At 32.9% G+C, this 25,207-nt stretch overlaps 3 protein-coding genes across 5 annotated transcripts; 2 read left to right on the top strand and 1 right to left on the bottom strand.

The window, feature by feature from the left end:
* Window positions 1-600: 600 nt before the first annotated feature.
* LOC142553226 (serine protease SPPA, chloroplastic) lies at window positions 601-13,451 on the top strand. 3 transcript variants are annotated; one of them, XM_075663326.1, is made up of 13 exons: window positions 605-1,162; window positions 1,861-2,044; window positions 3,900-4,037; window positions 4,434-4,604; window positions 4,678-4,781; window positions 5,611-5,678; window positions 6,145-6,311; window positions 6,920-6,989; window positions 8,691-8,845; window positions 9,509-9,614; window positions 11,372-11,459; window positions 11,550-11,693; window positions 12,963-13,451. In XM_075663326.1, the coding sequence occupies exons 1-13, from the start codon at window positions 947-949 to the stop codon at window positions 13,197-13,199; spliced, it is 1,848 nt and encodes a 615-aa protein (XP_075519441.1). In that variant the 5' UTR covers window positions 605-946; the 3' UTR covers window positions 13,200-13,451. The 3 variants fall into 3 exon arrangements, with proteins under 3 accessions (XP_075519442.1, XP_075519441.1, XP_075519443.1); XM_075663328.1 differs by having other exon boundaries at window positions 1,021-1,162; window positions 1,857-2,044; XM_075663327.1 differs by lacking the exon at window positions 1,861-2,044 and having other exon boundaries at window positions 601-1,162.
* A 1,857-nt stretch (window positions 13,452-15,308) lies between these two features.
* LOC142553227 (COBRA-like protein 4) lies at window positions 15,309-17,857 on the top strand. Its single transcript, XM_075663329.1, has 6 exons — window positions 15,309-15,449; window positions 15,554-15,633; window positions 16,237-16,693; window positions 16,791-16,938; window positions 17,139-17,416; window positions 17,553-17,857. The coding sequence occupies exons 1-6, from the start codon at window positions 15,359-15,361 to the stop codon at window positions 17,834-17,836; spliced, it is 1,338 nt and encodes a 445-aa protein (XP_075519444.1). The 5' UTR covers window positions 15,309-15,358; the 3' UTR covers window positions 17,837-17,857.
* A 3,761-nt stretch (window positions 17,858-21,618) lies between these two features.
* LOC142553228 (protein SPIRAL1-like 3) lies at window positions 21,619-23,940 on the bottom strand. The gene is made up of 3 exons (XM_075663331.1): window positions 23,851-23,940; window positions 22,764-23,051; window positions 21,619-21,963 (listed from the first exon to the last, which is right to left on the bottom strand). Exons 2-3 carry the CDS (start codon window positions 23,016-23,018, stop codon window positions 21,883-21,885), a joined length of 336 nt encoding a protein of 111 aa, XP_075519446.1. The 5' UTR covers window positions 23,019-23,051; window positions 23,851-23,940; the 3' UTR covers window positions 21,619-21,882.
* Window positions 23,941-25,207: the final 1,267 nt, after the last annotated feature.

Below are 25,207 nucleotides of genomic sequence, written 5' to 3' on the forward strand. Positions count from 1 at the left end.
ATTAAACCATTATTTCAAGCAAATCAGTTATTCAAATCATGATAAAAGATAACGCACTTCTTTACTTAACAATTTTATAATGTTAAATAAGCATCACTTTGTTGCGTGGCAAGACTAAATTCATCTGTTTGCTTCCTTGGGATAGAGGCGTAATAGTATTCTTTCCCCTGTAATTTTTGAAGCAACTTATTTTGTCATTATTATTTTTAAATTTTAAATTTAAGACATTACTTATTTATAAAATATAAAATGCGCATAAAATTAGACAATGTATTTTTAATTAATTAAATAAATATTCTTAGTTAACAGAAAAAATAACTTCGTTAGTAATAATAAACAATAAAAGCAAAATTCTTGACATGTCCAAATTAGTGAGACAAGTATATTTGTGATCATTTGATGAGAGAATAATACAAGCGTCGCACGGTTAGGCGAAACAACTCGAACGCTGCACTCTAAATGGGAAAAATCTAGTAGGCGGAAGATTCACTAATTTTACATTCCGACCCCGTGCCTATTGAAATATGAGCTGACGGACTCATGGACAATGATTTGGTTAAGCAAAAATGTTCATGGGATAGTTACGGATTTCGGTTACAAAAACTAAAATAAAATAAAGAGTAAGGGTCGGGCCCCTCCAATATTTTCCAGTCGCTTCCATTTTACTCGTCACCTTGACCTTTGATTTCATATCATAATAACAATAATATATTAATTTATCACATGCCTTCGTTCTGGTAACTCGCGAGAGTGGGAATAGCTAAGCTCCTTCTCGCGCCTCACTTCCCTTGTGTCAATCGGCACACCATCTATTCGATTAAATGTCTACACTTCTCTCCACATTTCTCTGTAGCTCCTCAGTTGAAAAAGCCTCGTTCTTTCCTCCAGCAAACACGCCATTTTTCATCCCGGGCTTTTGATGCAGATGGAAACGAGAGAGTGACCGATGAGTCCGCGAAACCGGAAGCGGGAAACGAGGGCATTGATGATAATGGAAGCATCAGGTCCTAGGGGTGATGAGGAAAAGTACCCAAGTGGGGAGTTTTTGTTTGAGGGGTATGATATGTGGGAGAGTTTAGCTGTGAAGTTTAAAATGTTGATTGCATGGCCTTGGGAGCGTGTCAAGAAGGGCAGCGTTCTTACGATGAAAATACGCGGGGAGGTGAATTTTCGACTTTCGTTTTCCCTATAGCTGCTGATTGTTATTCGGTGACGTTAGTTTGAGTTGTTGAATTTGTTTCCCCAAACTATATATATATATATCTTTGCAAATAAACGATATCACATTTGTTCATCCATTTTTGCTGCTCTGGCTGTTCTTGTCTTCAACTAATTGTGAAGTTCAACCCTCTCATTTTTCCGTTTATTTTATTTTTTCTATGTTTATGTTGTTAATTGAATTATCAAACTGAAAGCCTTGACTATCCAACTTTTTTTTCCCTTACAATACTAGAGCAGTTGGATTGATTTGTGAGTGTCAGTGCACACGTGATTTAAGAGTTTGCTTAAATATTATGCGACCATATAGAAAAACACATCCCTGTATTTATCTTATATATCTGATAAGCTGAAGAGTAATTTATCCTCAAAAGAGACAAGAACGATAATGTGTAATTTACTATAAATAGCAGAAGAGTGACTGATTGATATGGTAGAGGACATATGAGATACATTTAGAAATCACAACGGGTAGTGTACTGAATCAACACTGCGAAGGACAGCATGCCATTAGATTTAGCTTGGAGGGAGGTGAAATGCTTTGCATTTGTTTACTTTACTGAATCTTTCTAAATGGTGTCCATGTTGTTGGCACACTGTTAGGTTATAAAATTGAAAGTGTCTTCCCTGTTTTTAAGACAGGTATCTGATCAGCTGAAGAGTCGTTTCTCCTCTGGATTATCTTTACCTCAACTATGTGAGAATTTCATCAAAGCAGCTTACGATCCTCGTATTTCGGGTATTTATCTCCATATTGAACCATTGAATTGTGGGTGGGGAAAAGTTGAAGAAATGCACAGACACCTATTGGACTTTAAGAAGTCAGGTATTCCTATAATTTCTTTTAGGGCTCGCACTTGATCTGTTTATGCTTCATGGCTCTGATAGAGTGAACAAAGTAGATTTTCATTTCTGACCTTGATAGAGTTTTGAGTTTGGCCAACTTAAGGATAGGATGCTGAAAACTCTAAAAACTAGCTGTATCCCTGAAGATTTGACGCATAAATGATAAATCTAGTCTAATATGGTACCGTTTGTGGTTTTATGCTCATATCTCTGCACTTCAGGTTTTAGTCTCCATGAAAAAATCCATATTGATTTCCTTTCCCTCAGGTTAAAACACTTGGAAGAACGCTTTTCTTATAGAAGTCGGTGGTTCTATTCCAGAATTCTCCCTCAACCTTGATCAAGATTTCTTTGGTGGCCAATCAGGAATGTATAGATAGTTTCTTCTCCGCAAATCTTCTGTAATTGGTTGCATTTGCTAAACATTCCCAGTTGATCTCTTTAATTTTGTCTAGTCAATTTTGTCCATTCCCTTTGTGCCCCGTGATGGAGAAGTTATAGCTTTCTGATATGCTGCCAGTTGTTATCCAACGTACTCTTCCAATATCTCACTTTCCTCTAGTGTTGACTGCATTGATCCACCAATCGATCTCCATTTGGACCTTGGTGTCCTCCACCCCTCTACTCTTGGAAACTTGTTGAATTGAAACAACTTTCATGTGTGTAAGAAAGGATGGGCAGGAGAGGAATAAGGTGGGTATAGAGATGAGGAGAAATGGGTTGCCCTGGTGTTATAGTGAAACCAATAAGATGGATTGATGTCAGAGAGGTTGGGGAAGTGAGAAAAGATCAGCAGATAAGCAAAAGTAGGCAGGCAAAGGACAAGTGCCGCAGTTGGGGGTGTGGCGGGGGAGGGAGGAGGGGAAGTAGAAGGTGGTTTTACAGACGAGAAGGTGATGCAAAGATGAGGTAAAAAATGAGAGATGGGCAAAATTATAATTTCAATATATCGTGTTATCCTACCGTTAGTCATGTATACCAAATGTGTTACCAGTTAGCACTTAACATTTTTTTCCCCCAGAATCTTGTTATTTATTTTTTAATTATCAGTCGATCGTATCAACAACCACTCCAAGTGCTGCCTAAGAGAACACTTTTCTTCTACAAATATGAGTAGATGTAGATATTACACAGTAGGTTTCTTCATTTTAAGACACCGGTAACAAGGAAATTGCTTACCGAGTACGTTAACAGCTTCATTCATGCTTTGAGGATGATATTCAATATTCTCCATAATAGATTATCTCAACAATTAATATTCCGAACTACATTCTTTCGCACTTCGCCACGATTTTTTATAGCTGTAGATTTAATCTGTTGAATGTCGATTAATAAATATTATGGCCTGTTTGGGACATCTAAGCTTGGTTTCAATTTATCAGTAAAAATTAATGCGCAGTTGCTACTTACAGTTCGACAAAAGCAAATATTGGATTAATTTTTTGATGAACTCTTATTTAATTGTGTAAATTTCATTTATTACCAAGTGCCTATGCCTGACAGAGTTGTGTTGACTTATATCATGATTAGTTTATCATCCAAAGTCAACAAAAGTTCCTTTGTTTTATTGAGGCAATGCAACCTCATAGAGTTATTCAACTGATAAATTAACATGATGTCCTGCTGAAGTATTTCTCATCCAACACTAATAGAAACTGCATATGAAGCTGTACATTCTTTCATAACTGGATAAAGTAGCTAATCTGGCATAGTTTATTGAATTGAGTCAGTTAACTGAGGCCCTTGTGATTATTAAATAAATTTCAAAGTTGAAGTTCTTTTAAATCTTCATATTTTAAAAATATTTACTGAATAAATTTGTTGGGAATATGTAGGCAAGTTCATTGTTGGATATGTGCCCGTATGTGGAGAGAAGGAGTATTATATTGGCTGTGCTTGTGATGAGCTCTATGCACCCCCAAGTGCATACTTTCAGTTGTATGGGTTGACTGTCCAGGCATCATTCCTTGGAGGTGAGTCAATTTTGGTGGCTATGCCAAAGGTTTTTTTTTTTTTTTTTTGGGAATAGGACCTGGGAGCTTGTGCATCCATTAATTTGTTAGCCCAGATTGTAAAAACTGGTGTAGATAGCACAGATTTATCATTTCAAGTTGATTTGCAGTTTTAGATAAAGTTTGAATTGGAACCCAATTTTGGCAACAATAAAATGATGACGAGCAATAAGAATTCCAAACTCTTTTCGATATTCACAACAGGAGAATAATTTTTGAAAATTCCAATATAATATATATATTGAAGTATTGAACCTTAGGGGAGTTAGATGTTATGATAATTTTTTTTCGGATATGTTTGTGCTATTTGAAATTATTTCAAAGGAAGTAGGTGTACTTTTCCTTACATTTTTGTAGGTGTCCTGGAAAAAGTTGGGATTGAGCCGCAGGTTCAACGTATTGGTAAATATAAGAGTGCTGGGGATCAACTCACTCGAAAAAGCATATCGAATGAAAATCGTGAGATGTTGTCAACTCTACTTGACAATATTTATGGAAATTGGGTAGATACAATTTCACTTGCAAAAGGTGACGTTGCGTTTTATGTGTTGGTTGTCTCAAGTTTTTATAGAATAATTTAATATATTATTTCACCTCGCAGGTAAGAAAAAAGAAGATGTTGAAAATTTTATAAATGAAGGAGTGTATGTAGTTGAGAGACTAAAGGAAGAGGGATGGATAACAGATACAAAGTATGACGATGAGGTAAAGTGAGTTGTATGCTCCTTATTGGATAGTGGATACCTTGCCAATAAGCCGCCTATTTTCAATTTCTCAATACATGGACATTGGACTCAAATATCACCTGGCCAAGCAGCGGTTCTACAGACCTGAATTTACTTAGTTTATGGGAAGACAAGAGGAATCTTTTAGGCTTATGCTATTCAGTGGACAACATCTTCGAAGAATTTTAGACATTTAGTTACATTAACTAATCCTGAGTTGGATGAACCACTCACTCAACCTTTCGTTGAACTATTTTATCTCCTGAATTAATAATGTTAAATTTAAATAAAATGGATACGTAGTTAATAGATATATGCAAAAGACTATTGGATTGTGATATTAGTAGGGTGAACTGTTGCCCCGTAAGAGCCTTAGGCTATTTTTGTTTTTGTCATTTGTTTATTTGGTCCTACTATTAGCGCATGATGATCCATAGTTTCTGCTTATCGCCTTGGTATTGGGGCAAGTTTCCCCCCTATAGCTCCATTAAGATTGAGATTCCTGATTTCAGTATCTTTGATGTTCACTGAAATAACATAACTAAACCCTTGGTGTATTTTGTATAAGATGTCTGGCATCATCTCCTACCACCATACAAAGTCAACGTGCCATTTTGACTGACGTTCCACTTCACATAACATTAAAGAAATCATTAAATTTATCACAAGAGTCACTCGGGAAGTTTTTGAACTTAAATTATGGGCAATCTAGGAATCTTTGAGGTTAATGAATCATATGTTCCTGAATTATAGTTTGTGTTTTATTATATCGATGATTCAAATACTTTTAGTAAATTTCCACATTTCAGGTTATATCAATGTTGAAAGAGCGTTTGGGGATTCCTTCTAGTAAACCTCTTCCTACAGTTGACTACAGGTATTGTTGGGAATCACTTCTTTCCCATTTGTTCCCTTGTAATCCAATCTTTGCACAAAACTATTATTTGCATGTGAGTGATTTGTAATCTTTCATGACTGACGATCTGAATGCCTTTTGGCACTTTGCATCAGTTAAATGATTAAAGTATGTGCATTTACTTGTCACCTATGTTATTCTTAAAACCTTTTTAGACTAAATATAATTTTGATGTCGATTTAAATCGCTGAAATATACCTTGATGATAATATAAAATAAAATTTAGCTGTGTGAGTTTTGGAAACTGTCAGTAGTGCTGGTTGAAATCTTCAAACATTTTGATTAGTCATTATTTTTATCTGTGACTATGACCTTTTTTTCCTTAAAAGAATGCACCGAAATATTTTAATAATCATTTTTTTGTACAATGTAACTCCTTTTATGTTTTAACTTTTAAAGATGACAATCTAAGCTCGTGCATGTGCAGGACTTACCGCCGTGTTAGGAGATGGACTCTCGGATTGACAGGCTATAGAGATCAAATAGCTATAATCAGAGCCTCGGGAAGCATTAGTCGTGCACAAGGTCCATTGAGCTCATCCAGCTCAGGGATTGTTGCTGAGAAGTTCATTGAGAAGATTCGCAGTGTAAGAGGTATGTGTATTGCTTGTGTGCACGCTAAAACACATTTATTCTTCTTATCTACTAAAAGGCTTTTAATTTCATAAAAAAATTCGAATCAAACTACACTAATGTAGATCACATTGGAGTTTCTGGATGGAACATATATCTAATTAAAAATAATTATTTTATATTTAAACTAAAGTAGCAAGATGTAGAATAGGTTTCGTTTTTTGGTTAAGTGTATATATTGTCCTCAATTACTAGGATGTCAGCTGGAAACTAAGGAAAAAGGTTAGTTGGGTTTGCCAGCCTGTCCAGTGTAATATTTAGATTGATCATCTGCTGTGCCTGGATTGCATCTATATCGTACTAGCCTCTAGCATTCAGATAAAGCCTTGTGTTTTTACTGATAATAATCCTTCGACGTTTAAAAACGTCATGGAGATCCAATAAATACCCTTCAATTATAAAATATCATGTCGCTATTGGGCTATGTTACACGTTAATGGGTATTGGTGATTTTTTTCATAGATCACATAAATCTCGACAGATTTATTTATATCCGCGTGGAGAAAAAAATTTAAAATTCAATCATATACTTCTCTATTCGTCTGATTTTTGATGTGAGAGTGTGGCAGAGTCGAAGAGATTTAAGGCTCTTGTCCTTCGGATTGATAGTCCTGGAGGGGATGCTCTTGCTTCTGACTTGTAAGGCACTATACTTTTTTATTTTCTTTTTCCTTTCCTGTGGTAGTATTTATTTGTTTTAATCGATGTGTAACTATTAAATGTCAATCAGAAGCATAATAAGTTTAAATAGTTGGGCTATTATATTAGGGTTGACTCAATTCAGATCATTTGAAGATTCATTGATTCAGTGTCCAATTGCGAAAATTTTAGAAAAACACAGTGTTGAACCACTGGGATGTTATGTCAACCAACTCACAATGTGTTAATACACATTGATGACCATGCAAAAGGACCATATGAAAGTAATCCCAGAAGAAGAATTCCATGTGTCTGAAAGAAATATTGAAGGTGAAACACTTCAGTTGTCTTGGGAATAATATTCAATTGGCTTGCTAGACTCACAATTATCACACAGATTAATCGGAGAATTTGGAATCCTACTAACAAAGTATCTGAGTTATTTAAACAGAGGAAAGACCATAAATGAGATGTTTAGGTAAATAAACCGCATGAGCTCCCTCCCAAAATTTTTGAATAAGAGGAAATTTGTGACATGTACTTCATATGAAAGAACAAGGAACTAATCCAGACAAATATAGTCTCTGCTGTGGATCAAGCTGCCATCAACCCTCAAATTTTATTTCTGTTACGTAACAGAAATAAATCCTGAGGATTGAGCATCGTTGCAATTTTGATACGATTAAGAACACAACATAGGCATTTTGACTTGATCATTGCAATTTTTTTTCCGTTCTTAATTTTTTTTCAATTTAACGAGGTTAATGTTACCTGCCTTTTATGATATCCTGGTTTAACCTCCATAGCTATGAGAATTCTTATATTTCGGTTCCTTGTACTGCTTCTGTCAGTGCCCCCATTATGGTTAAGGGGAATTTTTACATAATTCCTCAACCAAGGAAAAATATATAAAGATTAATAAATTAATCGGTTTATAATGCTTAGGTTTTACCCTTCAGATGCAACACTTTTGGTGATTTATTTTTGCTTGGAAAAGATCCTGAAGTATAAGTTACGCCACAAGTATTTGAAAATTTTGATATGTGCTAATTATTAGAAGGATTGGATTTTGCTTGTATGGTGATCTACTGGTTTAGATTTGTATTAGAAAAGCTACATGAAAACTAGTGTTTTCTCAAAACCACTCTTGAGCTGACGTGGAGAAATAAATTTGAGGAAAAGTTTAATTGTTAATAATGCCATCTAGCTACCAGATGAACCAGAAATCCTGTTTTTCAAGTAAGAGTTCTTAGTAAGAGTTCTTTTTATGCGTATCTATAGGGGGTTCTTCCCTGTTAAAGAATAATAAAGACAGAGCAGAGCGATCATCGGAAAATATAATTCAAAAAAATTGGATCTCTCAGATATTAGTCGAGAAACTTTGCGGCATGCTTTCGATTCCTTGATGCCAGCGTCAGCACATGTGTGATCACTTACATCACAAAATCCTTTCAGATATCGACCAAGTTATGTCTTAGTTTATTTGGTTATGGTAAAGCGTGTAATTCAGATCTGTTGAATCTAGTTATGGAGAATGCCACTGCTCTTTCAATCAATCTGTGACCCTAACCAATCTTACCACAAATTGATATTGATTGGTACACTGATAAAAGAAATCTAATACTTTGGGGTCAAAAGATCAGGATCCATAAAGAGAAAGGCACTTGCTCATTATCGATGTTGTTGTGTAATGTTGCGTAGGATGTGGAGGGAAATCAAACTTTTGGCTGCCTCAAAACCTGTAGTTGCTTCAATGGCTGATGTTGCTGCTAGTGGAGGATACTATATGGCAATGGGTGCAGGTGCTATAGTTGCTGAAAATCTTACACTGACCGGATCAATTGGAGTTGTAACAGGTGAGTTCTTGTTAAATGATATGTTTCTATCTCTTGGATGAAAAATATCTTACTGTACTGAAGCATTAAAGTTTGACAACAACTAGTCGGTGAACTCATGTTTTAGTTGTGCTGATACCGTGTTTAAATTTATTAGAAATTAGAACAATTGAGTAATACATAGAACTTAGCATGCTTCAAACATAGGATCAATATGAGAAATTAGTCACCATATGAAATAAATTGAAACATGTTCCATTCATTTTCCCTTCCTCTGTTCCAAAGTTGAAGTGTCCTTTTTTTATCTAATTGGATCATTGAGTAAAAAATTATTATCCATATATATCAAATTTGTTAGTCTGTTGGTTACCAGTTATAAATTTATGTTTGTAATGGTTTGCAGTTGTCTTGATTTCCATCAGAATAACTTTCCATTTCAATTTCTCTCTTGCCTGAATCACTATTTGCCTTTTTGGAACCAATTAGTTTTGCTTTTTTTTTTCTTTTGTCTTCTTAGTGTCAAAGTTCAGTTGACTGCAAAATCACTTGCTTTATCTATGTCAAATCATATACGTGCTCATCCCTGAATGAGCTGAAGGATGGTTTTTTGGGAATATAATGGGTCAAAATTCATCAACTATTTAAGCCAAATGGATCCTTATGACCTTTATACTTTGTTCCTAGGAAAGTTTAATTTGGAGAAACTTTATGAAAGAATCGGCTTTAATAAAGAGATCATATCAAGGGGAAGGTATGCAGAGCTTACTGCAGCTGAACAACGACCTTTCAGGTATGTAGAATATAGTGCCATCAAATATTTACTTGTTATTTCACTTTAATCAACGAGACATGCATCTTATGAATTCCCTTTTGATTTTCGTCTAGAATGAATTGTATCTTTAGGTCTCATCTTGTGCTAATAAAAAAATTTCAACACCATAATTAAAATTATTTCTGATGTAAATTATTGAAAAACATCCACTATTTAGTTCATCAAGGTTCATCGCAGTCATTTTAATCTGATCTGTTAATAGTCATTAATTTTTAATGTTTTATCTGTTTGTGTCATAAGAAACTCTATTTGAGTTTTTGACAATAAAACTCGTCGCATATGGGATATAAAAAGTTCAACCAGTACATAAATAATTCCTTTCCAAAATCTTTAATGTGCATATTTTACAATGCAAGATTCCTTACGAAATTTTGCAATGTAGCCGTTGTGTCATGATTGATTGATGTCTAGAAAGTTGCATTTCAAGGTTTCAACTAGTAAATCATTGTTAATTACTATATTTCTAGCAGATATGTTACATTTATCCATTGTATTAGTGCTTGTAGTATTGTCAACAAAGACATTTCTGGGGCCTTTGATATTTGTAAGATTGGTGAGAAGATTTTTGTTGCTGATCATGCATCTTGAGCATTTACTATCCGGATATATAAGGAATTTTCTACAACTTCGCTCCTCTATACCTATTATGACTAGAATAGTTTAACGAATTGTTACCCGTTAAATCATAGGTTGGAGGTTAGGGCTTTGTTTGGGAATCCGGACTTCTTTAATTCTTAGCATTTCCCAATATGGTTCCTGAAAAATAATCATATTCATGTTGGTGTTGTGTTTGCTTAGAGTATGCATACAGTTTCAAGTGGTTTGCAAATTTTATGGATCTTACATTCTTACTCTATCGCAAGGTTGATGGTAAGGTGTCTAAATCGTTTTTGGTAGTTTCTCATGTACTTGGAAAGTATCTGCTCACTTATAGCTTTGGCGTGATGTGGTTTATTTTTATACTGCACAGGTGTATCAATGATGGTGAAACCACATCAATATTTTGGCCTATACAAAAGTAACAAAATCCATTGATTTAGGTTTTATCCACTTCTTTATAGGTCTCAACATTGATCCTCCAACTAATTTAAAGGTGCTTTCAATTCTTAGTTGTTTAATCTGTAACATGTTTTTTCATGGGCAGATATATATGCTTTAATTATCTTATAACCGGAGGTTGATATATTTCTCCATGGCTGAATAAGCTCGGACAGCTTTTGCTTTCAAGAACCTGTAACTTTTTACCTTTTCCGGAACTCATAACCTTTTCTTCAGCTTCAGAATTTCAGCACTAAGTGATTTTCACATTCTTTTCGCTTTGCTTGGCTGGTTATCCAGCTTTCCTCAAGTTAGATCCAGCTTTCCTCAAGTTAGATGTGCTCATCCTTCAAAACTTCAGTCTCAGCTTTGAAATCCTCATGTTTCTTTAACTTTAATTTAAAATAATTTACCAGTTCCAATCCATCAATCAAGTCCTTGGTGAACTTGGTTGAGGAGAAATCACAGACCTCTTTAAGTTTTGCTCAACATTTCTCGTCTGTTTTGGTCTCAGCATTGTCTTCCATGATAGTCATTCTCTATTTTGAATTCAATAGCATGGTTGGTATGATAGCGTTGGACATCATGGCGCATCTTATGTTTACTTTAGATGGCATGACATTTCCTTTTCCCCGGAAAATCTCTTGATAAAATGTGGTCTTGTTCGTGATTCGCAGGGCCGATGAAGCAGAACTCTTTGCCAAGTCCGCAGAGAATGCATATAAATCGTTTCGTGACAAGGCCGCCTCATCAAGATGCATGACTGTATAGTTTCAGTACCGTATATAACTCTAATTGTTAGAAGCCAGTGATTTTACTTCCATATTCACCAAACTTCAACCAATGATATTATAGGTAGAGAAGATGGAAGAGGTAGCTCAAGGTAGAGTTTGGACTGGTAATGATGCAGCTGCACGGGGCCTAGTTGACGCTATTGGTGGAGTTTCTCGAGCTGTGGCAATAGCAAAACAAAAGGCTAATTTACCATTGGATCAACAGGTTTCTTCGAGGAAATTTCTCGGTTTTGGCATGTGATACGTTTTCTCTGTATCCCACCATTTACGTTAAAGTATAAACATATGTCAAGTTTAGCAGCTAGCATCACTTGGGTTGGCAAAAGTTACTGAGAGATCATGAAATAAAACCAAGATCTGTTTACAAATTTTTTTGGGAAAAAATCCAATATAATATTAATTAGCCATCGAAATATGAATAGCCAATGAATTAAATAACATGAATAAATTCACGGACGGTAATACAGTACATATAAATTGTTACATTAGTGAAGTGAGTGTAGTTGGTGACTCACGCCAATAGCTCTCCTTTCATACTTCCAATACTCTTTTGGGAATTTTGTATACATATTGGTGAATATTTTTCCTTCATCTCTTTTATTTATGCATTGACTCTTACTCTGGCAATTTTTGTTGCTTGCTGTTCAACCTTTTTTGGCAACTTTGAGAAAACTTATTTTATTTTTTCCCTGTCAAATTTGTGAAGTGAAGTGAGTGCTTTTTCATGTCAAGTTTCTCTTTCCGTAAAATTAAAATTTCTCAAAAAAACTTTTTCAACACTGATATCCTTTCTCTTTCCAGCATGTCATAAGTTTACACGTCAAACAAGAAATTCTAAACTCAATCCTATTTTTGTTATCTTTTGTCTGCTTGTCACAACACAAAATACAATCTCAATTATCCGGATTTTTCTCTCGTTTCTCAAATTCTCACTATCTTTTTAAATTAGATAAGAGTATGCAAATGATAACTGAAGAGTATCAGCTACAAACTTCATGCCTAAACCATTTGCTATATAACAATGTGCAGAACACTTCACAGATGTGCAATGTTTGGTTCTCTTATTCCTTTTTATTTTTAAAAAAATTGCAATTAATTTCTTGAAATACATTTCTAGAAATCATGAAATTTCTATTACCAACTTCAGTATTTTCTTCATTAAGGGTGGGTTAAAAACATTTCATAGTCTTCTGCTGTAATGCACATCCTCACGTCGATGATTATTTTCCCATCCTTTGTTGGCTTAGGTTCTGTGATAATTTAGTTGGTTAACTTCCAAGTGTTTGGGAATTTTCCGTAGTATAATGTTGATGTGCACAAAACATGTGTTGATGAGTTTATGCTGGTTTAAGCTGTACTAAATGCAATTTTACTGTTGGAAATCACGTTTAAAGAGTTCAACCTTGATTTCCATTTTTTCTCACTTCTTGAATTTCTTTTTAGGTCTTATTTGCTAAACTGGTTTAAAACATAGGTCACCCTTGTTGAGTTGTCAACACCCTCTCCATCCCCGCTTGATATCATTAGCGGATTGGGTAACTCCCTTGTTGAAGAAGACAAAGGAATCAAAGAGTTGCTACAGGTCATGGCATCTTCTGATGGAATTCAAGCCCGCATGGATGGTATCATGTTTGAAAAATTCGGTGGACCGGCTTCTTCTATCAGCTTTGTCTTCACTCTCATTAAAGATTACTTGAGATCACTCTATTAATTTTTGAAGTTTTCTTCACACATATCTACCAATCACACACTGTATGGAGTATACATATCAATATATATAGCAGTCAAGAAACCAGCATGCGCCAAGGCTTGTGAAACCTGAATCAATACCATTTCAGGTATTAAATTACTGGTTCTGACGGAGTGTTTCATATATGATGGAGTTATATCAGGACAATGTATTATTTGTATGATCTACCCCATAATCATTGTTATTGCTATTTATTACATGCTAAATTTTGCATGACACGTGCACCACTTCTTATAATCCCAAGTTTGGTTGCCTGAGTTATGAGATGCTCCAAAGGAAATTCAGAAATAGAAAATAGTTAGACAAACTTTACACTAATTTAGCAGCAAAATTACATGAAAATGTTACCGATTTGTTGTTTATTGACACGATATTTTGCCTATAGAGAGCCAAATGAGATACGAAGTGGGCGAAACAAAAGCAATAGAGCCTCCCATTATTTTTCACTGCTGGTGGGAATGTATATATATATTGTGACACTGACTGTGGGACTCTATCCAACTCTTACCTAACTAGATTTTGGCTGCCTGCATCTGAAGTAACCTTTTGAAGGTAGCGTCGTTATAAAAAGTACAGATCAAAATAATGTTGCGACCCTAAGCCCGGATATTATCATTTGCAATAAATAATTGAATCATTTCTCACATGATAAAAGGGGGTAAAAATGAATTTTGCAGTATATTTATCAGCATGTTCAATTATGATGTATTTTTTTATCAAGGCTTAAGTCTCTCATCTGTCATGCATAATAATATCTAGAGTTCCCAAACATGCATGAAGAGGTCTTTCCCATCTATGAAAGATCTGATTCCGCTAATTATCATGTTAGAATCATTCTCGAAAGGTGGAATGGAGATTATTGAAAATATTTCCTATCACACAACTCTTTTGATTTCACTCGTGGTACGTGGTTTCTTGTTGTGCTTCTGCAAAGGAGATTTTTCGGTCTTGTAAATGTTACCAACAGCTCCGGATGGTCATTTATTAACTATAAAGAAAACCTAAAAAGGGGTTGAGTAGTTTCCAAGTAACTAGAGTGATATATGACTAAACACTCGATTCAATCTAACGTAAACAATGGGAGGTGCTTCGCCAAAACTTGACTAATAAGCTACTAAACTCAAGTGTCTCCTGTCTTAATTTTTGTACCAATTGAAGTCCTATTTATGACCCAAGAAGTTGCGAAAGAACACATGTTAAATCATTAGGAACAACCAGGACAACTTAAATATATTGAAAACCACATAATATGTTAAAACTCTTTTGATAGAGAGAATGAAAAATATATCGCACAACTTTATTTAGCTCCAACTGTAAAACCACATAATATGTTAAAACCCTTTTGAGTTTCATAATTAATTAAGTACACGAAATATTGTAATTTAGAAAAATTAGCAATTGACAATTGTTAGAAGTTGATTGGATATTGTATAGAATGATTATAAGTAAAACACTATAAATAAAAATAACTATATGAGTTATAAAATTTTGCAACTCATAAATAACATAAACTTTTAGGGTGTGCATATGTTTATTTAAGCTAAAATCTACAATAAATACATTCTCAATATAATTGTATTGTTATAGTGCTCATTCATAATATAATAAAAACTAAAAATCAAATGATATATTTCTATAACAAAAAAATATTACATAAATTTTTTTATATTAGTGTAAATGGTTTGAATTGGTTTATTTTTATCATAAACTTGAATCAAACCATTTCTTTCGGTTTGAATAATTATAAAACCGATCCAAATCGTGATTGACTGAAAACCGCTCCAAACCATACAATTCGGTTTGTTCCGGTTTCTGAACATCCCTAGAATTACGTGGCTTTTTTTATTTTTCCTTTATAACATTTTCCATTCTGCTGTGCTGAAGTTTAGATTCCCAATGAGTTTTTAGAATTTCACCATGTAATCGAAGTACAATGAAGCCAAGAACATATGATGAGTCAGGGCAATGGAAATATTGAAATGCCAACAACTTTTAGGTGTGAAATCACTTGTCTTACCAATTAATGAAATCCTCTTATAGAGACATACATTCTTCTTATGTTATAACCCTGTGATAAATGTTCCAAAACATTTACACAAAAGAGATTCAAACAAAGAAAAATGAATCACAGAAAATGGTTAATTTTATACTCTCCCAAAATGAAGCTCTACTTATGGGCAATCTTGTTGTTTGTGAACTTTCTGCAAGCAGGTACATTCACCCTTTCAAATATTTATACAATTTTCAACTTGTAAATTGCTCTTTTATACACAATAAGTATTGATTATGATTCCTATACGTTTCTTGGTGCTTAGAGTCATTTGATCCATTGGATCCATTTGGAAACATAACAATCAAATGGGATGTGATATCATGGACAGCAGATGGATATGTGGTAAGAATCTTTATGTAATCTATGACTCCATGTACTAAATTAGATTTTTGAGTCGAAGATGGCTTAACTACTACGGGGTGGCGACTTCACACTTCAATTTTTCAAAAAATAATTATTGTCAACCTCCAATATGATGAATCACATAAAAAATTCTGACTACATTCCTCTTTATGGACCTCCTAAAAATGAGAAATGCTTGATTGAATTTGAACCTTCTAAAAATAAGAAAATGCTATAAGTTTTTAAAATTCATGTAATTCATAATTGCATCAAATTCTTTGAATATAATTTTTCTTCATATTTAATGTCCACGATCTTGAGTACTCGAATAGATGAATGAACACTGTCAATCTGCCCAACCAATGAAAACTTTCGAAACTTAATACATTATTTTTTTCCTAAAACTCGCTAACTTTCGCCTTCAAAATACATCAAGTCGTCCACCTTGTAAGTGATATCATAAATCTCGAAGTTTGCTTTGCTTTTCTTTATTCTTATTTGGAGTGAGGCCTGTCCCTTTTGGAGTGAGGCCTGTTCCTTTTTGGGGACACATCTTTTAAATAAACTAGTAATCAAGTAATACCACAAAATCTTGGTTTATAGGCAGTTGTGACAATGAACAACTTTCAAATGTATCGCCACATAATGAGCCCTGGATGGACCTTAGCTTGGAGTTGGGCTAAGAAAGAAGTGATTTGGTCTATGGTGGGTGCACAAGCAACCGAGCAAGGAGATTGCTCCAAGTTCAAAGGAAATATGCCTCATTGCTGTAAAAGAACACCCACAATAGTAGACTTACTGCCTGGTGTGCCTTACAACCAACAAATTGCTAATTGTTGCAAAGGTGGTGTTGTTTCATCATGGGGCCAAGACCCGTCCCTCTCGGTTTCTTCGTTCCAAGTCAGCGTCGGCCTGTCCGGAACATCCAATAAGACCGTAAAACTCCCGAAAAATTTCACTTTGCTCGGGCCTGGACCAGGCTACACTTGTGGACCTGCAAAGATTGTGCCTTCAACTGTACTCCTTACACCTGATGGAAGACGAAAAACTCAAGTATTGAGTAAGAAGATGTTGATAATTTATAGGAAAAAAAATTTAATTCTTCTTATTTTTTCCTGGGAACGTGTTTAAGATGTCGGTGGTTTTATGCAATACAGTGACATGGAACGTGACGTGCACTTACTCTCAACTATTGGTGTCCAAGAATCCAAGCTGTTGTGTCTCCTTCTCATCTTTTTACAATGAGACCATTGTTCCTTGCCCAACTTGTTCTTGTGGTTGCCACGACAAAAAAGATTGCATCATGTGAGCAATTCTTTCAAAGTTGTGTGTGACCTTTTCTGCTATATTATGAACATGTAATCCAGAATCACGGGCCTGTCAATGATTCATTAACTTAATCTAGAATCAAGTCGGCTTGAATCACCATATATCCCGAATATAAATGGTAATTGCCTTTTCAAATTGACCATCTTCTTGTTATCCGATCAAACTAATGCACGCAGGAGCAATTCATACAAGCTAAAAATGGCGGGGATCAACACTCCGAGGAAGGATAACATGCCATTGCTACAGTGTACGCATCACATGTGCCCCATACGCGTGCACTGGCACGTAAAAACCAACTACAGAGATTATTGGCGCGTTAAGATGGCCATCACAAATTTTAACTACAAGATGAACTACACGCAGTGGACGCTTGTTGCGCAACATCCTAATCTGAACAACGTCACCCAAGTGTTTAGCTTCGATTACAAGCCCCTTGTTCCCTACCAGTCTATAAGTAAGCTCAGATTCCCATTTTCTTGCATTAACTTATCGAGTTCCCTTTAAGTTGATTTAACCGAAATCTTGCATACCCGAATAGACATGCTCCATTGTGTTACTGATAGATTTTAGTGGTGCTGTATCGATCGCAGATGATACAGGCATGTTCTATGGGATGAAGTTTTATAATGATCTGCTGATGGAGGCTGGGCCCTTGGGAAATGTTCAAACAGAAGTACTTTTAAAGAAGGATAAAGATACATTTACATTTAAGCAAGGTTGGGGGTTCCCAAGGAAGATTTATTTCAATGGCGATGAATGCCAGCTTCCCCCACCTGAAGCATACCCCAGTTTACCCAACTCGGCACGTAATAATCTTGCAACTTTTTTAAAGATTGCAGCAGGTTCCATGATTTGGGTCTTTTTGGTTATTTGATCAACGATCAGTTTCCGAGTGATTAATCTATATACCTATAAAAGTGTGGATCACTCATTTGTTTTTTGATTGTAAAAAGACACAAATGTCTTCTTATTAATATGAATTCAAAAAATCATATAAGGATATATATGTAAAATTGTAACAAATGCTAATAAATTGTCATTACAACATTCATTGATTGTAGTAATTTATATCATTTCAATAATAAAATGTAAATCCTACATTAATTTTATCAAATAATTGATCTTTATAAATAATTGATCTTTATACTACATTTAAATGTTTTATTCTTTTAATTTTATCTCTATATTTTTTTAATGATTTTATTATAATTTTGTAATTATGTTTTTAGTGCAATTTCTAATTAAGTAATAAATAAATTATAGTATTACAAGAAGATATATAAAAAATTTAACTATGTGTCCAATAGTAGAATAACATGATAAATATAAAATAATATGATAATGTGAAGTTTAATACTAACATATTTTATGGTTTTTTAAACAAAAAATTGAAAGTAAATAGTTTAATAAATTTATTAGAAGAATTTATATCAATAATTATGAACGTCAATATGTTAATAATCTCATAAAATATGAAGCTCTTAGAAAAATTTGGAGAGTTTGAATATAGTAAGAAAGTAAAGATTTTAGTAGCACTTTTAAAAAAAATTATATATACGACAAATTTATAAATTCAGCACACACAAATTTGGTGATATTCGAGATATCTACTAAGATTGATTATGATTTAGACATTAAATTAAATGTCTAAAGCTAAACCTGACAATGGTTCTCAAAAACAGTAGAACCAAAATCAAACTAAATCTTTTCTTAGTCTCAATTCCAAAATCAGTTATCATAATTTTGTAATTTAAAAATTATTTAATAGAAAATTGTAAAATAAGAAATTTTGAAAATAATATTACATAAAAATTGAATAGATATTCGATAATAAAAAATACATTAGAGAAATAATATTTTCTTCATACATAATTCTTACAAAAAATATTAAAAGAATAGTTTTTTTTTAATAAAATATATATTTTTATTAAAAATATTAAAAGAATATATATTTAACTATTATACTTATAAAAGTGTAAAAAGAATAACAAAGTTTTTCATTGTAACTTTTCTACTATTCCCATAAATTGTGTGTTGTTAGATTAATTGTATGAAAAATTTTCTACACAATTATTAAATACATGAAGATCATAATAGTATTTTTATTTTTTAATAGAAATTTGTAACAAAATAAATTTTGAAAATAATGTTACATAAAAATTGAATTGATATTTGATAATAAAAATACATTAGAGAAATAACATTTTCTTGATACATAATTCTTAGAAAAAATATTAAAAGAATAGATTTTTTAATTTTAAAAAATAATTAAAAATATTAAAAGAATATATATTTAACTATTATACTTATTAAAGTGTAAAAAGAATAACAAAGTTTTCATTGTAAATTTTCTACTACCCCCTTAAATTGTGTGTTGTTAGATTAATTGCATGGAAATTTTCTACACAATTTATAGGAAATCTATGCATTAAAAATGAATATATCTTTGATAAAAAAAAATATTTTTTTATCTATATACCTCCTCATCAATACAAATCCTAGATTCAATAAAGATATATTTGTAAATTTCTAATTGTTGCAAGTGTAAAAATGAAATATCAAAATTTTTTATTTATTCCGCCTAATATATAATTATTAGTAGCCTAATTATTCCACATAATATATAATTAATAGTCTAACAAATGCTAATAAATTATCACTACAATATACATTGATTGTAATAATTTATATCACTTCAAGAATAAAATGTAACTCCTATATTAATTTTCTCAAATATTTCATCTTTATACTAACTTTAAATATTTTATCCTTTTAATTTTCTTTCTACATGTTATTTTATGATTTTAATGCAATTTTGTTATTATATTTTAATGTAGTTTATGATTAAATAATAAATCATAATATCACAAGAAAATATAAGAAAAAATAATTATATATGCAATAATACAATAACATGATAAGTATATAATAATATAATAATATAAAATTTAATAATAATATATTTATAATTTTTTAACTAAGAATTGAAAGTAAATAATTTAATAAATTATTTAGTATAATTTATATCAATAATCATGAATGTTAATATACTAATAATATCATAAAATATGAATCTAATAGAAAAATTAAGAGAGCTAGCTATAATAAGAAATTTAAATATTTTAGTAGCAATTTTTTAAAAATATATATATATCAGACAAGTGTTTTAGTGGAATCCTTCCTACAGAGGAAGAAAGGGTATGACTGTTTTTCTCCGAACATCCATAAAATTCTCGTGTCCTTACTTTTCACAAGTTTTTACATTTCAAACTATATCTTGTTGTTTAGATTGCCAACCGGTTGAAAATACTAGAAATATTGAATCGTCTTTCACACTTTTCACGTGGTTCATATTCTAACAGTTTGAGAAAATCTTTCAATCGCCTAAAAACGATTGAAGACAAATTTTAAAAGCAAATATTTTTAAAAGAGTTTTTCACCCCAACTAAATTCTTTTCTGATTCCAGTAATATACAATCACTAAACACATACAAATACATAATATATATATATATATATATTTTTGTAATTGATGGCTTAATGAAAAATATAAATTATATACTTTTAAAAAAATTATTTATTAATTAATGTATATGAAAATTAATTTATTTATGATATATAATTCTAAAACAAAAGGTAAAAAAATTCTGTATGAGGTTAAATAATATTTAAATTGAATATTATAGGTTATATTTTATTATCAATATTATTATTTCATTAGTTTTGATAATATTTTGATGAGTTAGTCACAAATATTTTAAATTGATAATTATTTGTCCTTAGTGTGCTTCACTTATATAAATTATTATATATGTATTTATAAAATCCATAATTTGATTGATTTTTAGGTTATTATAACTTATACGTGGTGCTTAGATATATATTTTTTCAAAATTTGTTTCAGTTAAATTCGTTCTATATATTATACTCATTATAATTTATTATATAACATAAAATCAATTGATTGAATTTTAATTTGAGAAACTATTTTGAAAGTAAGGTATATACGTTCTTAATTAATTTATTCGTCTAATATGACAATAGACTAAACCAATATGTTAAGACTCATAAGAACATTTCTCAGAAAATGGAGAGGTTTCATTGTTCGGTTTACCGCGATAAATGAGTTTCCAAAATTGTATCCAAAGGAAGAAAATGAAATATTTATACTAAACTAAAAATAAGAAAAATGTGTTTTACTAAAAACGTGTTTTGTGAATCTTATTCTACCAACACAATATAAATTTAAAAAAAATTTATTCACATTATTTTAAAAAAAAATCATTTTAATTTTTATTAAATAATTAATATTCACGTGATGCACGTGCTTCAAATGGAATTTCCATTTGAAAATTATATCGCCATCTTTTCAATTACTTAAATTTTTGGGCTACCATTTTTCAGGAAAAAAATACACACAACGACTACGTTGTGACTTATAATTTATGATGAACAGACTTCAAACAAAGTAACATTTTGATCTATATTTACATCTACATTAATACAGTCCACTAATTCATGGAATTGAGTAAATAATACAAAATAAAATTCCCCTGGCCCGTGTGACGTAGGCCGACTTAACAACAAGTCGTGAATATAAAAAGTGGATTCAATTTTTTGTCAACTTATTTACTACATCCACGAGAAACTATAGCATGACAAGAAATTCAATAATATAACCACTCACAGATTTTAGTTAGCACCAACAAGGACAAGAACTTTAATACAGAAACAGCGCTCCATGAAGCAAGGAAATGCTCACTAACAACTTCCATTTGGAACAACAAAGTTAGACAACATAACGATTCAGTGTCAGATGAAATTTAAGATAAACATGCTGGCAATGACAATAATTCAAATGATACGAAGAGGCAAACACTAAATCGCAAACTCAAGTTCGACTGTGTTCAGACAAAGGCATTATTTGGAGCCGCCACCAAAAAGGTATCCAAGGGAAGATCCACCGCCTGGGGCAGCCTGGACTTTAGTAGAAGGCCGGTCCTGTTGCCAGAAAAGTTCACGTATAATAATAACTTAATGAAAGTTTAAAGTTAGATATTATGCGTGATGGAGGATGTTATATCATGTTATAGTCATATTTTCACGACCACAAATCTTATAGATGGGGATCAATCAACTCGTCCACAAGTGAAAGGACCCACGGTAATCCCATAGCAGATCGATTTCACAAGTCCTAATCAACATGAAATGTCCACAGATGTACAGTGACCTTTAAATTGGAAGGTGATCCAATCAAGTCAAATCATAATAAAAAACTTTTAAGGCAAAAGCACACGATGGTACTTCTGTATGCGCTAGACCATGATTGGAAAATGATGGATCAGTTCCCCACCTGATGCATTCTAGATCTATAGTATTAATAGCATATAATGGATTCAATTAAGATGATTAGTATATTCATATGGGTTTGGACCAAAATCCTGTCAATTTTCATGGTATGACTGTGAAAGCATTGAAAAAGAGTCTAGAAATTGCAGCAAACGAAAAAAAAAGATTCATGATTCAAAAGTGTAAATTATCAATGTGAAAAAAATACAGATCCGATTCAAGCATGATTTTGGTTGGTTCTTTATTTGTGTACTATTGCATCTAAAAAAGGTTTAATAGCATGATTTTACTGGTTAACTTTTATGGTCACAGAATCACATGGCTAAATCTTGTGCAACTCTGGGCAGTAACACAATAAGTAAGCATTTGTCAAGTCAATTTTCCACTAAACATACATGTGCAACAAAGTAAAAAACCAACGCAGAACAATAGCAATCGGATAATAAGCATACAGTGAGGAAGTTGCCAGTGTTTTGGCCATCAGCTCGGAGATAGTTGTTCGTTTGTCTTCCCTGGATGCCAGCTGGAATTTGCTTATCAGAAACAGAAGGAGCCTTCTCTGTTGTCGCCTGACAAGCCACTGGAGCCTGATTCTGAGGAGGAGCTTCCACGGTGCTTGTGGTAGGCTTTGGGGCAGGGGCTCCACCATCTCCAAAAAGGTACCCCAAAGAACTCTGACCCCCACCACTGCTAACTCCTCGACCCATTCTAGGTTTGGTTCAAATTATCCCAAATAAAACCTGAGAAATTTAGAAGATAAAATACACATAAAAAAGATATTAAACCCATAAGTATGTCCATATGCTTATAGTGGAGGATGTTCAATTCCCGGGAAACAGCGAATTCAGTCAATTATTTACACATATCACTAGAATATGTCAGAAAATAAATCAAATCAATAAACTAATGGATAAAAGGTTCTCCTAAAAGCTGTCGAGCAATTCACTCCTAGGTGCGCAACTGCCCATGTGTTAGAAAATCCTTCTTAATTTGATAAAAAAAAACCCTCCAATTTTAGATTGGCATTGTGGTTTTACACTCCCCTAGAAAATAACGGAAATGGTCTCCACTCGGGATCCTGGATCCACCCTTGACTATGAATTTATCTTCGATGAAAACACCAAGTATCTTTGAAGAAATTTTCAGAAATTCGACGACTTCGGTTGTAACAACTTATATTTCATTAATCATACATCATTTATCTTTTCAGTCGATACTAATTTTTCTAGCATTTAGAAAGCAGACCCAAAAAATAATTAACCAGATCAAAATTATAAACAAAACCAAGATCCTCACAACCAAATCAACTGTCTAAATCTACAAAAAAGGAGCTCAGATCTACATGACCTGAACAGAAATACAAAAAAGAAACTTGAGGAACGACGCTACTGATCTTTACCTTTTTCATCACAACAATCAGAAAGATCTAAAACGGTAGATTTGAAAAACATTGAAAGACAATGTAATCTCAGTTGAAACCGATTCAAAGCAATTCACGTCGAAATTTTTGAAAAAAGGAGAGAGAGAAAAAGTGCTAACCTGTGTTGTGATCGAGTGAGTGAGGGATGACAGAACTCGTGAACACTCACACTTCATATCTTAGTGATTTTTTTTCCCAAAACAAAACAAAAATTCATATGGAATCATCTCACTGATCATATTTTATGAGACATATCTTTAATATGGATTATTCATAAAAAAATATTACGTTTTATGCTAAGGCCGCGTTAGGTTCAGATGATTAGCCGGGATAGATTATTTTATCCTACCTAGTCAGCTGTTTGGTACGCGTGATTATTTAACCAAGTCAATCCCTCTTATGAATGATTAGGTTATATTAGGTAGGTTAAAATAATACATCCTCACCTCTAGGTTTATTTATCCAACTCTTAATACCTCCTATTTTTCCAATTTTACCCTTCTCTTATATTCAAACTCACCGCCACTTCCCGCCACCGATCGCCGTCGGCCGACCGTCGCCGCCGCCGCCGACTATTTCCGGCGCCGGTCGAAATTTCTGGCCGGCCGTTTCTGGCCGTCGCGTCCCGCCTGCTGTTTCCGGCTGCCGTCCGTCGCCACCACTGTTGCCGTCGCCGTCGCCGTCGCCGCCGCCGCCGCCGCGAAGGGGAAGGACAATTTTGTCTTTTCATCAAAAAATTCAAAATTATTCTACACTTAAAAATCTTACCAAACATAATATTATTTTAAACCATATATTACAATCCTACCACAATCATTTTCTTTATCATTTGCATACTAATCATTAGTTTATCCTATCCTTTCAACCAAACGCAGCCTAATAGTATTACTTTTTATTGTGAATATCAGTAGAGTTAAATCATCTCACAGACAAAGATTCGTGCAATCGTCTCATAAAAAACCTATGTTTCCTTTCCTTACACTAATGAACCATGACATGATTAATTTTTTTCTTTTTACTTGAAAAAAGACAAAAATATCTTCACTTAATTTTAAAAATGATTTATATTATATTAATTACTATATATGAACATTTTAAAGTAATTTCAAGTAATCAATTACTAATTTTTTTGATAAATTAATGAACATAATTTTTTTAAAAAATAGTTAATAAAATTAAAAAAATGAATTTTCCTTAATCATATTAATAAAAATTAATTATTTTTTAAAAAATGTATAATGAGACATCATACAATAACAAATATTTAAATTTGAGAAAACTGTTCTCTCCACTTGATAGGTTTGCTATTTTGATAAATTTATTAAAAAAAAAACAAAACAAAAAACCCAACATTCTTTGCTTCCGATATTGGGTCCTTAATTTTCATGTAACAAGCCCAAAATCAAACAGCTCGGTTTCGTTATGCGGAACACCGAGGGGCGGGGTAAGCACGGTTCGAATGGTTTATTCAACGTC

This window comes from Primulina tabacum, chromosome 8 (genome assembly GCF_025594145.1).
Source record: "Primulina tabacum isolate GXHZ01 chromosome 8, ASM2559414v2, whole genome shotgun sequence".
NCBI classification, from domain to species: Eukaryota; Viridiplantae; Streptophyta; class Magnoliopsida; order Lamiales; family Gesneriaceae; genus Primulina; species Primulina tabacum.

Coding starts and splice junctions, on each gene's coding strand:
- LOC142553228 (XM_075663331.1), bottom strand. CDS start 23,018: ATGGGTCGAGGAGTTAGCAGTGGTGGGGGTCAGAGTTCTTTGGGGTAC. Junction 21,964..22,763: donor ACACTGGCAACTTCCTCACT/GTATGCTTATTA, acceptor TTCTGGCAACAG/GACCGGCCTTCTACTAAAGT.
- LOC142553226 (XM_075663326.1), top strand. CDS start 947: ATGAGTCCGCGAAACCGGAAGCGGGAAACGAGGGCATTGATGATAATG. Junction 4,782..5,610: donor ATACAAAGTATGACGATGAG/GTAAAGTGAGTT, acceptor TCCACATTTCAG/GTTATATCAATGTTGAAAGA. Junction 6,312..6,919: donor GAAGATTCGCAGTGTAAGAG/GTATGTGTATTG, acceptor AGAGTGTGGCAG/AGTCGAAGAGATTTAAGGCT.
- LOC142553227 (XM_075663329.1), top strand. CDS start 15,359: ATGAATCACAGAAAATGGTTAATTTTATACTCTCCCAAAATGAAGCTC. Junction 15,450..15,553: donor TGTGAACTTTCTGCAAGCAG/GTACATTCACCC, acceptor CTTGGTGCTTAG/AGTCATTTGATCCATTGGAT. Junction 16,939..17,138: donor GACAAAAAAGATTGCATCAT/GTGAGCAATTCT, acceptor TAATGCACGCAG/GAGCAATTCATACAAGCTAA.